The 12,977-nt window shown below is 35.1% G+C and overlaps 2 protein-coding genes across 3 annotated transcripts in view; both read left to right on the forward strand.

Moving 5' to 3' along the window:
* The window catches only part of LOC146526771 (proton-coupled amino acid transporter-like protein pathetic), a 41,274-nt gene extending 31,338 nt beyond the window's left edge, over positions 1–9,936 (forward strand). Inside the window, exons 2-6 of one of the 2 annotated variants that reach the window (XM_085206712.1) lie at positions 892–977; positions 2,377–2,517; positions 2,810–3,082; positions 4,055–4,612; positions 5,886–9,936. In XM_085206712.1, coding sequence (XP_085062838.1) covers positions 892–977; positions 2,377–2,517; positions 2,810–3,082; positions 4,055–4,612; positions 5,886–6,297 — 1,470 coding nt within the window. In that variant the 3' untranslated portion in view covers positions 6,298–9,936. The other variant, XM_085206713.1, reaches the window with a different exon arrangement.
* A 1,380-nt stretch (positions 9,937–11,316) lies between these two features.
* On the forward strand, positions 11,317–12,234 carry LOC146526772 (KRAB domain-containing protein 2-like). The gene has a single exon (XM_085206133.1). The coding sequence runs from the start codon at positions 11,317–11,319 to the stop codon at positions 12,232–12,234; it is 918 nt and encodes a 305-aa protein (XP_085062259.1).
* The last annotated feature ends 743 nt before the right edge of the window (positions 12,235–12,977 follow it).

Here is a 12,977-nt window from a genome sequence, read left to right on the forward strand (position 1 = left end):
GAAGAATACATTAAGGAAAATGTATTCTTTGTATTATATTGTATTAGTGATATACTAAATTGGTTTTAAAACGAAGACGAATGCCAATATTGATGTTACTATTGAAGCGTATATGTACAAGTTGAACGTAAAACCGAGGAGATTCGCGCCTCGTGTGCTGGAGTAGGATTATTTTTAGCAAACAAAAATAACATTAGTATCACGTGGTCGGGACGCGGCGACCGCGGAGTCGTCGTCTCGACGTCACTTGTATGGTAGGAACGTACTACGTATTGTTTTTGGTGCAGTTTCGTACAGCAGGGTCGTTGTGTGTTGAGTGGCCGAGCTCGACGCCGCGTTAACAGAGCGAGAAAATAAATATAAGTATTAATAAATTACAATTATTTTCCTGAGTAGGAATCGAACCCTAGACCGCCGCGTTGACAGTCACAAGCTAGTGATGGCCTACGTGTTAAATTAATTAATAATAAAAGGTAAATTGTGATGAGAAATAAATTGTTGTTAACTAATGAAGATGTTTATTGAATTGATTGTTAGTATCAATTTCGTCTGCATCAAAACTTAGAGCGCGAAACAATATACAATGCAGGGCGCAGTTTGCGACGCGAATCGATTATACGAGTATGTGCGAAGAGTATTTATATTTTATTCTGTTATTGTAAGTCTTTTTTCAGTTATTGTCTTATTTTGAAGTTCACGCTGTATCCCACAGAGCAGGGACGACAAAGTGAACCCAGTGAGAACTCGCCTCATCGTCTCATCTTGTTAGATGAGTGAGGAAATTAAGACAATTCACTCCCCCGAGTGGGAACCAAACCCACAACCGTCATATTTCTTAGATTACTTATATGATACAATACACTTGCTAACAATAGTTTTCTTCTTTTCCAGAAACCCCAATTGCGGCCGATGATAGCCGAATATGATCCCAAGAAAAAAGGAGTTAAAAATGACCTTTCAGATGTCGTTATGGTCAAGTAAGTGATAATGTTTCTTTCTTTTGGAGCGGACGCATCCTCCACTGACCATCGACCAGCTACGACCGCCATCTTGTGTTGTTAATAAACAGTTTGGTCTGATACATCCGGACATTTGTTATTTTCTGCTTTAAATTAAAATATAATATCAACATTAGCATGCTTCACAGCTTCACATCATATTTTCTGGCAAATTTACATTTATTTTCTAATAATGGATGAGTTCGGAACAAATCTATTGGTGTAATAATGACATTTTTGTTCAACAGGACATTGAAAAGACTAGTATATTTACTGTCAAGTATAAACGCTCGGTACGTTTGACCTACTCGAGCCTGTGTATTTATTGAACAATGTTTTGTCGTATAATGGTATTTTATATTGTATGTTGACTGTTAAGTACTCGCTCCTTATAACGAGCTAATAATAACGCTCGCCGCCGTTCGGAGACGATCCGGGAAGACGTGTGCTGCTTCCACGAGATCAAAGTCGCTCGACGACTGACCATCTCGCAATGGACTCATACACCGGTACATCATTCCATTTTATGGTTTCAATTTTGTTTATTTATTATATTTTGGTACTGGTAATTGTTAAAGCAAATGTGGTTACCCGAGAGTGGCGGAAGGAGACGGCCGCCGCGCTCTCGTGCGCCATCTCTGTTCAGGCTCGGGATTGGCTCTCAATCTATCTTTGTTTTGTACAAATTTGATCTAGCTTTATGTCCATTACTGACTATTAAATCATTGGCTGAAACTGTTCGCATCTTTGCACGCATCCATCACTCTACAATAAGAGTTTCTCTCTTGATTCAAACTTGAGATCAATAGAAATGGTATTCAAAATTTACAAACAATGCTAATAGACATAAAGACATTAACGTAAAGCTGTATTAAATTTTGCGGTTGGGCCACTTTTTTGTAAATGCCGAGGCTTAATAGAGTGAAACGCACATAAAAAAATATTTACATTTTCGAGACCATAATGAATGTATCACACTTACACCAAAACACTTACACAGAATACATAATGTTACATACTAACAATTGATAGTGATTTCGCGAACCATTAACAGTTGGGCCGTCAGCATAGCATCCCGCGCGTAAAGCCCAAATACGCAACTAGTCCGCGACCTCGTCACACTTGTCATGACCGCGTCACACTCGTCCTGACCGCGTCACACTCGTCATGACCGCGTCACACTATTAGATAGAATCACCTTTGAGCTTCTGACGTGACGCTTTCTATGTTCTCACATACATACCTGTGCTTAAATCAGTATAGTGAATAAAACTACACTCTTATACCCACTCACTGTTAACCTATCAACATCAATATTTATTTACTCGCTAGTAAATGATGACATTGGCTATAACATTCTTTGGGGAACGCTCCGCAGGTACAAAGTCGATCCAAATGAGATCCCAGTGGAACAGCAGGCGGGATCCACGCTGCCCCTCATGGAGATGCCGGGGCGCGATATTGAGGCGGATGAGACTTACAACCCATTCGAACATAGGAAGCTGGCGCATCCTACCTCGTAAGTATTATTGACGTTCCAAAAGACACTCCATGTTAGGCTTTCCATCAAATTATCAAGATTGCGCGTTGAGCAGCAGAACCTAACGCCGCGCTTTGTTAAAAGATGGAAAGTTCAGTTCGCATAATTTTAACACTGCCAAAAAAAAACCAATATAATTATTTTAAGCACAGGAGATACGTAAACCTACGTAAAACGAAACAGTTATAATTAAATGAGTTCTTAATTAAGTACTTACTGCGAACTTATTTACTAAACCAAATATTTTGAAACTTCTGTTTTCTATTTCTAGAGACATGGACACCCTCATCCACTTGCTGAAAGGTTCGTTGGGTAGTGGAATATTGGCTATGCCGATGGCATTCATGAACGCTGGCTTGTACTTTGGTCTGGTAGCGACATTTCTTATCGGCGGTATCTGCACCTACTGCGTCCACGTCCTCGTGAAAACTGCTCACGAGCTCTGCAGAAGGATCCAGAAGCCGTCGCTAGGCTTTGCAGAGACAGCTGAAGCTGCGTTCCTAGCTGGACCATCTGCGGTGCACAAATTTTCTAGACTTGCCAAGTAAGATTTTTGTTTTACTTATTTATTAAAAAAAATAGATTACATTTTATAAAACATTTTTAGTAATAATTCTTTATTATTAAAATAGTAATAAGTTGTTTCTCAAAAATGTATTTATATTTTATGAATTTGTCCACCCAATATTTTTATTAGAAGCGCCATCTTTATTTTAATGACGATATTTGCATTTTATATACTCCTGAGTAAAAAAAAATTATAAGCTTAAAATATTCATATGTTTATTTTAGAATATTGAAATTATATGTAACATAAGATGCAATAATTTATAGGATTTTATACGATTGCTTTATAAAAAATATTTTTTATCTATATACGTTATTAGGTTCCATGAGTTAGCTTTGTAATTATATACCTACACTATATGTATGCCATATTGTAGACGACTGACGGAATCTGAAATTTTTTATAATCTATAGTCGCAGCAGGTCATTTCATTTGAATTTGACATATTTGTACAATATTAAATTAATTCCTCTCGGTCATAGTTTGTAATATAAGGAAATAACAAAATTATCCTAAATACAGTTATTATTAAATTGTTCTAAGTCTAAGAAAATAACACGATCACAATTATTATATCTTCGTACAACATGAATATAGTTGATGTAAGTTTATTTAAAATGTATGTTACACAAATAAAAATATCACAATACAATATAATTTTGATTTGAAAATATTACTTTTAAACTCCACTTTTTTATAAATAAATTCAATTAAAATCTTAAAATAAATATATAATTTTGAAACTTTGTGAGAATGGATGGAAGTTTGTTCCACTTTCACACACAAGCTACAGAAGGCATATAGATGCTACTATTTAATAATATTGTTCATACATCAGAACAGTACAGACTACAATTTATATAAACATTTTGAAGTGGGTGAAACCATGGATGGATTCATAGATAATTATAATAACATAGTTCAATGTCACTTCTTATATTTTTCCAGAGCTATGGTAAATTGGTTCCTTGTGATCGATCTGCTCGGCTGTTGCTGCGTTTACATTGTGTTTGTCTCCAAGAATGTCAAGCAAGTTGTCGACTTTTATTCAAAAGACAGTGACTGGCTCCCACATGACGTGGACATCAGGATCTACATGGTGATGCTTCTGCCACTACTGATTTTAATGAATCTGATCAGAAATCTAAAATATCTAGCGCCATTCTCCATGATTGCCAATTTATTAGTCGGAACAGGAATGGGAATAACTTTCTACTATTTATTCCAAGATATTCCCAGCTTAAGTGAACGTAAGCCTTTTGCTGGATGGGATCGCTTGCCGACTTTCTTTGGAACAGCCATCTTTGCTCTGGAAGGTATTGGTGTTGTTATGCCCTTGGAGAACAACATGAAGACCCCAACACACTTCATCGGTTGTCCTGGAGTGTTAAACACCGGCATGTTCTTTGTGGTGTCTCTCTATGCGCTTGTTGGATTCTTCGGTTACTTGAAATATGGTGATGCTACTTTGGGCAGTATTACCCTGAACTTGCCTGAAAATGAAGTGTGAGTATTATTTTAATAGTTTTATCTTGTCTGATTCTTAAAGATCTAAATTAATTTTCCTATTATAATAATTAATCATTCCACTTCCATTATAATAATTGAATAAATCAAGAGAAGATTTAAGGCCAATTGTGTTGCAGGTGGAACCGTAAACACAATAGGTTGTTGGTTCGATACCCACTAAACTGTTAACTGATAATATTTTAAATTTACGATTTATTATTATTATAAAGAATAAATAGCTGCTTCCGATTCAAATCAGATCCACAGCCATCATTAGTCTGATGCCTAACCACTGTAACACAATGGCCTATAGTTTATGAATACAAGATTTGTATTTTGAATCTACAACCATTACCATCTAACAACAATTACAAAGTATTTATAGTATTGGCAATGATATAATCATGAAAAAAATATTTTTTAAATATCTATACTAATATAATAAAGTGGAAGAGTTTGTTTGTTTGTTTATACGCTAAGATCTCTGAATCTACTGGTCTGATCTACTTTATGTTTGTTTTGTATGAAAGATGCATTCTTCAGGAGTGCTATATATTACATTATGGTGCAAGTCTTAGTTAGCCTTAAATAAAGAAATAACAATAATAAGGAACACCATCGAATTGGTTGAAATTTGCTTCAAGTGCGTGCGCCCCACATATAGTTAATTATTCGTCAGTTAGTTATATGACAAACTTATTCAATTTCATTAGATCGAAAAAAAACCCCGACACGATATTTCATAGGCTTTTATAGGCATTTTGTAACAAAAAAATATTGAAAATTGTAAGGTGATATTACATTTCATTTCATTTCATTTTTATTTCACATTTATATTGAAAATTTACGATCGAAAGTTATTTCATCAGCAAGGAAATTTAATGAAGATAATCTACGGCTTTTCTAGCAATTCATTTGGAGGTATACTTTTCGAGAAAATGTAAAATTAAAATAATTCAACGCTCTGTTTACGGGCGCAAGGTTAGGCTGGAGTCCCGCGGGATGCGCCCTTGCCGCCTATGACGTCCTCCTTGTATGACAACAACCACTTAGTGTTGATGATGGTATAGGTAGGTGACAATAGGTATGGCAGCTACCTAGTAGATACCCGCATCACCCAATTATATAAAAACGTTAAAGAGGGGTTGAACTAAACACTGCCTATGTCTTATTACCAGAGCAAGGAAATGAATATCATTTATTCCACTCAAAAAGAATTGTGCCAAAAAAGCATCACTTATTTTTCTTAAAAACATCTCTATCATTCCAGATTGGGCCAAAGCGTGAAACTTATGATAGCTGTCGCCATTTTCTTCACATACAGTCTCCAGTTCTACGTACCCATGGAGATTATTTGGAAGAACGTACGTCATTTCTTTGGTGCTAAGAAAAATATTGCCGAATACAGCATAAGAATTTCAATTATTATCTTAACTCTTGGAGCGGCCATTGCTATTCCTAACTTGGGAGGTTTCATTTCACTTGTCGGTGCCGTCTGTCTGTCGTTCCTTGGTCTTATTTTCCCTGCTGTTATTGAAACTGTTACTTTTTGGGACAGACCTAACGGATTGGGACGGTATAACTGGGTTTTATGGAAGAATATGTTCCTAGTTTTCTTCGGTATCCTGGGTTTCCTAACAGGATCCTATGTATCCATACTGGATATTATCAAGGGAGAATAGACTACGAAAGACTATCTAGACCAGTGGTTCCCAACCAGTGGTCCGCGGACCACCAGTGGTCCGCTAGCAATTTAAATTTTAATGCGGTGAGGCGTTGAACGCGATTCATTATATATATTGATTATACCTACAGAGTGGCACCTGCTAGCAATATTGATATAAAAGTGGTCCTTGAGCAAGAAAAAGTTGGGAACCCCTGATCTAGACTAAGGCTCAAATGATCGGTAAGGGCTATTACGGTATTTGCTTTGTCTAATTGAACTTTTTTTTTGTATTAATTTTTTCCTTTTTTTATATTTTCTTTTGGAGATTAGTGTAACAGTACGTACATAAGTATGTAGAGAGATGTGGGTTGTGTATTTTTTTCTTTTTATTAATTAATTATTAATAATATTTTTTTTATTATTAATTATTGTATTTAGCCCCGAATCTCTGTAGCCATTATTTACATAGGCATAAGTAATGTAGATAGTCTAACTTTATAGATTGTGTGAGATACATTTCTAGTGCATTATCGAATTGTGATAAAATATTAGGTTATGAGGCATTCTTTGCTGCTTGTAGAGAAAATTTTGTTTTTTGAAATATATATATTATTATTATTGTATGTATTTCAATTTTTTTTGATTTCCTCTAAAACGGAGAGCGTTCACTTTGTTTCTGTCGTAAAAAAAAGTGAAATAACTGATATAGTCTGGGCTTACTGTGGAGAGAAATATAAGGTCGAAATTAAAAAAAATCCAGTTTTACTATACTAAAATCTCCAAAAAAAAAAAGATTTAGTCTATATTTGAAAATTAAGCAATTAAGAATATTATAAAAATATTTTCTGAAATTAGAATGTGATCATGCTTTTTTATATATATTTTTATAGAATAATATTTGACTTATATTTTTTGACTTTGAGCACAGAAGTAATATCAGTGCCAAACGTTCATAATTGTATGTAACATTTTACCGCACTTAGTTGCTATATTCAAAAATCAATTCTTATTTGAATTTGATATTTATAATTATGAAGCAAAATCTATAAATGTAATAACATTTTTTCTACAGATCAATTATAGCAACGTATAACTAACGCCCAATATTAATAATGTATCTCCTATCTCCAGTTAACGTCTATCTCGTACTGTCCGACATGTCTGTCCAATCACTAACCTGCATGCCTACCTCCATCTCTGTCTATTTCAATCTATGGTAGCAATTTTTGGATTAGGATTGGTTATTAACATTGGGCGTAAGTCATTCATTATCCTTACAAGTTGCATTCGAATAACTCCGAAAAGTAGTTTCTAATAATTACCATTATGCACTAATGTTCAACTACGAATCTAATCTTACGGTATCTACCAGAGTTGGGGAAATTTTTATTGCAATTTATTATTTATTTAAATAGTAGGTTCATACAAAGATTACAAATGCAAGGTACACTCATGGACTCAATTATATACATCTATACTAATAAAAAGGTATTACAATTCTTCTAATAATCTATAACAATCACTCCCACTAAGGATAACAAATATACAAAACTAAATCACTAATATGTAAAAATGAGAGTACATTTAAATTAATAATTATTTCTATTCAATAAATTAAAGACTTCTAGTGTATAAACATGTACAAATTGATTTACATATAAATATACTATATTTATTTATTATTTTTTTACATAATTTATTCATTTAACAACAAATTTAGAGAATTGTTAACTGTGTCTTTTGTAGAAACTAATAATTAATTCTCAATTGCAATTAAGTTTTGCCCAACTCTAGTAACTGCTAGATAAATGTAAAAGCAGGAAATGCGTCTGCGCTCGGTACTTAATGAATTATTAGAAAAACCCGATTTTCAGAGTTACGTCTTGCATCTTTATAAAAAACTATAGTCGCCCTCGCGGCCCGCCATTATGTAATGAGGACGTAATTTATACATATTTATGTATAGTGAAAAATTAAGAAATACGAAAATTAAATACATTTTATATGTGTATTTTTATATTAAAAGCTTCAGTAAGTTAATGAAATTGTCGACATTCAATAAATAACATGACGATATGATCGTGATGCGATTGTTGAATTAAAATTAGATTTATTGCGTTCTTCATTATATTTTAATAATATTAGAAAAAAATAACAATAATTATCTAATGTCCGTATAAAATGTGATACTTTTGAAGTATTTTTTTGTATGTATACTATGTAAGGTTATACAACTTTTTTTGGCGTTATAAAAAAAGGTTTACACATCCGATTTTTATAGTTTGAATAAATAAAAGCTTAATTGTCATTTACTTTACTTTTAAATTGTAAAATAAATGAATTATTTCAAGAAAACAATCGATTTGTATAAAAAGCTAATTTACAAATTAATAGCCTATATCGTAGAACATGGATGGAACTGGCATTTGGCAAAGCTTTGGCAAAGCTTTTTCTTTTTAGTACAAAATATATTATATTATTATAGAGTAGTAATAAAAAAAATATTAGAAAAGGTGATTTTTTAATATATACACACATATATATATATATATATATATATATATTTCTCACTACCGTCCCTTGTTCTACGTTTCGTACGTAATACAGTAACTCTAATGAATCAAATATTTTGACACTTTATTATTATATTGTTTACGGCTATATTTATTTTAAAAAATATTTCTAATGTTCAAGAAAAATCCGCCCATATGTAATTTTATTGTTTTATAACTTGACAGTTCAAATACGCTGATCCACTAGGAGCAAATCAATCATACTTTTCCCTTCCGTTCGCTCCCATGTATATATGTGAATTTGTTTGTGGACAAACATCGTGTTTGCCACAAAAAAAATCCTTTCCTTGTAGATTTCCAATATAAGCTTTCCAGCCTCATCTATTCTCTTGTCACCATACTGACCTAGCAGTGCAGTTCCGACCCATCCATTCAGATCACCACATATTATTAATTTTTCGTTCCCTCTAACACTACCTAGAACATCCCTGATACTCTCTCAAAACTCTTCGAGTTCGCCTAATGGAGCTGAGGATACTGGCGCATACGCCGCTAAAAAGAATACTCTTGTTATCCCCAGCTTGAGGCGAACCCAAAGCAGCCTCGGGTTGATCGCTTTATATTCGACCGCTGCACTAACCAATCGAGAGGACAATAACTCATCTACACCTTGGCTGCCTTTCACTTGGTCTCAGTGACACAAATGACATCCAAATCTATCACCCATCACATCTAATAATTCATTCATCTTTCCTTACATTCCACGTAGCTATTTGTAGCTCCGTCCTCCACCTCCCGTCGTTCTGGGACGCGTGGGTGGCGGTCCCCAACACCGCTTTCGTCGCCACTTGTCACACCAGCGAGACGCACTGCGTCCCGACGATGTGTATTTAACTTATCAGTTAATAAAATGTATATTTCTTACCACAAACAATGTTCATATATCTAAAACTACTTACTGCCTTCAACAGTTTCAAGTCAATTTACTAAGGGCTTTTTGAAATATTTACTAAACTATATAATATGTAAAAGATTAAGTTTTCTTATTTTAAGAAAACATTCCTATTAAGTATTTTTGGCAAGCGCCGCTGCCGACTAGTGATTGTTTTGTTACAGTATTAAAATAAATGAGTTTTAAGGGATATCTGTGTTTTATTTCAATTCTTATTTGATTTGAATTATGTTTAAAATAGTAATTTAAATATTTTGTTAGCTTCATGATGTATCCTTCATATAGCAGGATAGAGAGGAGAAATGAAAATAATTCATTCCTCCGTACAGGAATCGAACCTGCAACTGACACGTACACATGGTGCCGTTGCGCCACGTCGAGATCAAGTTAGTTAATTTAAATATTGTGATATTTTTTACATTTTTTATTATATCATCTCACTCACTCACTCACTCACTCACTCATCATGAAATCTCAGAAACTAAAAGTGGACTCTGAAATTTTGCATAGTAGTTATTTATAGCACGTAGGTGCTAGGAAATTTGCAATATTCCACTCCTAAGGGGTTGTTTTTGGAGTTGATAGTTTGTATGAAACTTCGATTCGGACATTTCTTATAGGACAAGTGCTCACTAGGACGAGAATTTGTGATATTCTTCTCCTGAGGGCATGAAAGTTTGAAAAAAATTTAAATGGCCACCAATTTTAAATCAGATTTGAAATTTAGACTCTTACAAATATTTCAGAGAACATGTGTTTCATGGTTTATTAGAATTCACCCTCTAAACTGACAATATTTTCATAAATATATTTAATAAATGTTTGTATAGTTCAAGCGGGCGAAGCCGCCCAAGTGCACTATCTATATTATGTAAGCAATTAAATATATAAAAATTAAACATTTATTCTTGGAGTGGAATGTCAAATAATGAAAAAAATATGTTATGAGTAGGAATTAAGTCTGAGAAAATCAGTAACACTTTTTGAACTAAGTTTGCAAAGATTGGCCATCTGCTGAGAAGTTGTACTGAAAACGTTACACAACAGATGGCGTTTTCTAAACGCTCAACTAGTTTATTGATTTTTCAGTTAAGGCTCTATTTGTATTGTCACTGAAATTGTGCTAAATGCGTCTGTTTTATTTAACTTACTACACAAGAATAGTTGTTTATATTTTTTTCTCCAAAAGAAACACGATATTTAATTACAATATAGTTATAAGCCAAACTGGGCGTGGAATATTCTAGAATCATAATTGTGTTTTGCGCCTTAGTAGAACTGCGGCGGCGCGAAGACCTAATTTCTATCCATAACGCTGGACCAATCAAGTCCGGCCGCGTCCTCGCCCGGGGACCGCTCGATACAGGCAACAGGCGCCGATCCCCACAGTCCAGCCTTGCTACCTCCAGGCTATTGGCTGTGTTTCTGTAACAAAGGATAGGACTTGGTGCGCCCAAACATGAAGTACACCAAAAGTGATATGAACCATCGATTCAATAAAAGGCTCCATGAGTTGATTGCCTCGAAAAGCCAAAATACTAAGGTATTCTCGAAACTACAATATTCGGAAATGATACAAAAAGTGAAAATTTCGAAGGCAAACAAAAACAAGAAGCCAGAAGATTACCATCGCCTCCGTAGATATGATGTTTACTGTGATGTAATGGAAAGGGAGAAACTGATCGCGACCCCGAAACAGGGCAGTGTGGCAAAGTTCTATGTAAACACTGAGGAAATCTTCGAGATTCTACATGAAACTCATGTATCCATAGGTCATGGAGGGAGAAACAAAATGGAAAAGACGATACATTCAAAATACAAGAATATTACTCGCGAGATGATCGGGATCTACCTGAGTCTCTGCAAGACCTGCGGCAAAAGGCACAATGCTTCACGCAAAAGCGCTGCTGAGAATTCAATACTGAACACTGAGATGAACTCCAGGGGACAGGTTGACATTATCAACATGGTTTCACAGCAGGATGGCGAATACAAATTCATCATGGTTTACCGCGACCATGTTACGAAATTTGTTCAAATGCGTCCTCTCAAAACCGACAGGATAAAAGAGATAACACAAGTTCTCTTAGACGTGTTCACGATGTTCGGCGCCCCGAACATACTTCAGAGTAGCCGTGGCAGGGAGTTCGCGAACAGCATAATAAGGGAGATGGCGAGCCTGTGGCCGGACCTCAAGATGGTGCATGGCACGCCGCGCCACTCGCACATCCACGGCGCGCGAGCCACGCTCGACATACAGAACATGCTGCGCTCCTGGCTGGCGGAGAACCACACTCGCAACTGGACGGAAGGCATACGCTTTGTCCAGCTGATGATGAACGGGGCGCACAACTCGCGCATCAACTGCAGCCCATACGAGGCCATGTTCGGCACCACAATCAAGCTAGGGCTGCCGAGCGAGCTGGCGGAGGAGCTCCCCGATGAGCTCATCTCCGAGGAGGAGCTGAGGGCATTCTTGAATAATTAAGCATATGATGCGATTTTAATCATTATCAAATATTGATGTAAAAGTAACCACACCCACTCCTAAAGATCTACCTTTTGTCACTGTAGACGTAGGAGATCAGTATTATATTCTTAACGTTTCGGGAAGACAGATCAAAATTAACAAGTAGAATACAAAAATTATATGTTGTTTGTTAGGTAATATTTTCGGCCCCAATCCAAATTACAATGTGTCATAGTTTTAAGATTTCATTGTATTCTCAGTGTCTAATATCTATCTAATCAATAAAGTATGTGATCTGAAAATTTTGCTATTTGCAATATTATGAAACCCTGAAATTGAGATAGGAGGTAGGCGTGTCGAGAACTAACAAAGGTAGGGAAGGCCCGTACCAAGGCCCCGCCTTAGAAAAAATTACATCGGACGGGATAGAGGATCCTGTACTTTCTTAAGAGATTGGCGATTCATTGAAGAAAAACATCTCAGTGCAACACGTTATTGAAAACCAGCAAGACCTAAAGATGGAGGACATTGTATGAAGACTACGTTCTACGTTTGTTCATTTTATCGATTAATTAATTATTTGCATCGTTCGGAAACACTGCACATAGTTTAGTGGCCATTTACAAGATGTTTTTATTATCTTTAAAAGACGATATTAATGTTTCTTTTATTTATCTAACTTATTTTATGCGAATAAAATATTGTGATGTTATTTATAATTTGCTTGGCAAATAATAAGTTTAGTTAAGTGAATCTGTAAA

The sequence above is a fragment of the Heliconius melpomene genome, chromosome 21 (assembly GCF_056956725.1).
Source record: "Heliconius melpomene rosina isolate 202511_hmr_F chromosome 21, ASM5695672v1, whole genome shotgun sequence".
In the NCBI taxonomy this organism is placed as follows: Eukaryota; Metazoa; Arthropoda; class Insecta; order Lepidoptera; family Nymphalidae; genus Heliconius; species Heliconius melpomene.

Bases quoted from the DNA above. Each gene is read 5' to 3' on its own strand.
- LOC146526772 (XM_085206133.1), top strand. From the start codon at position 11,317: ATGATACAAAAAGTGAAAATTTCGAAGGCAAACAAAAACAAGAAGCCA.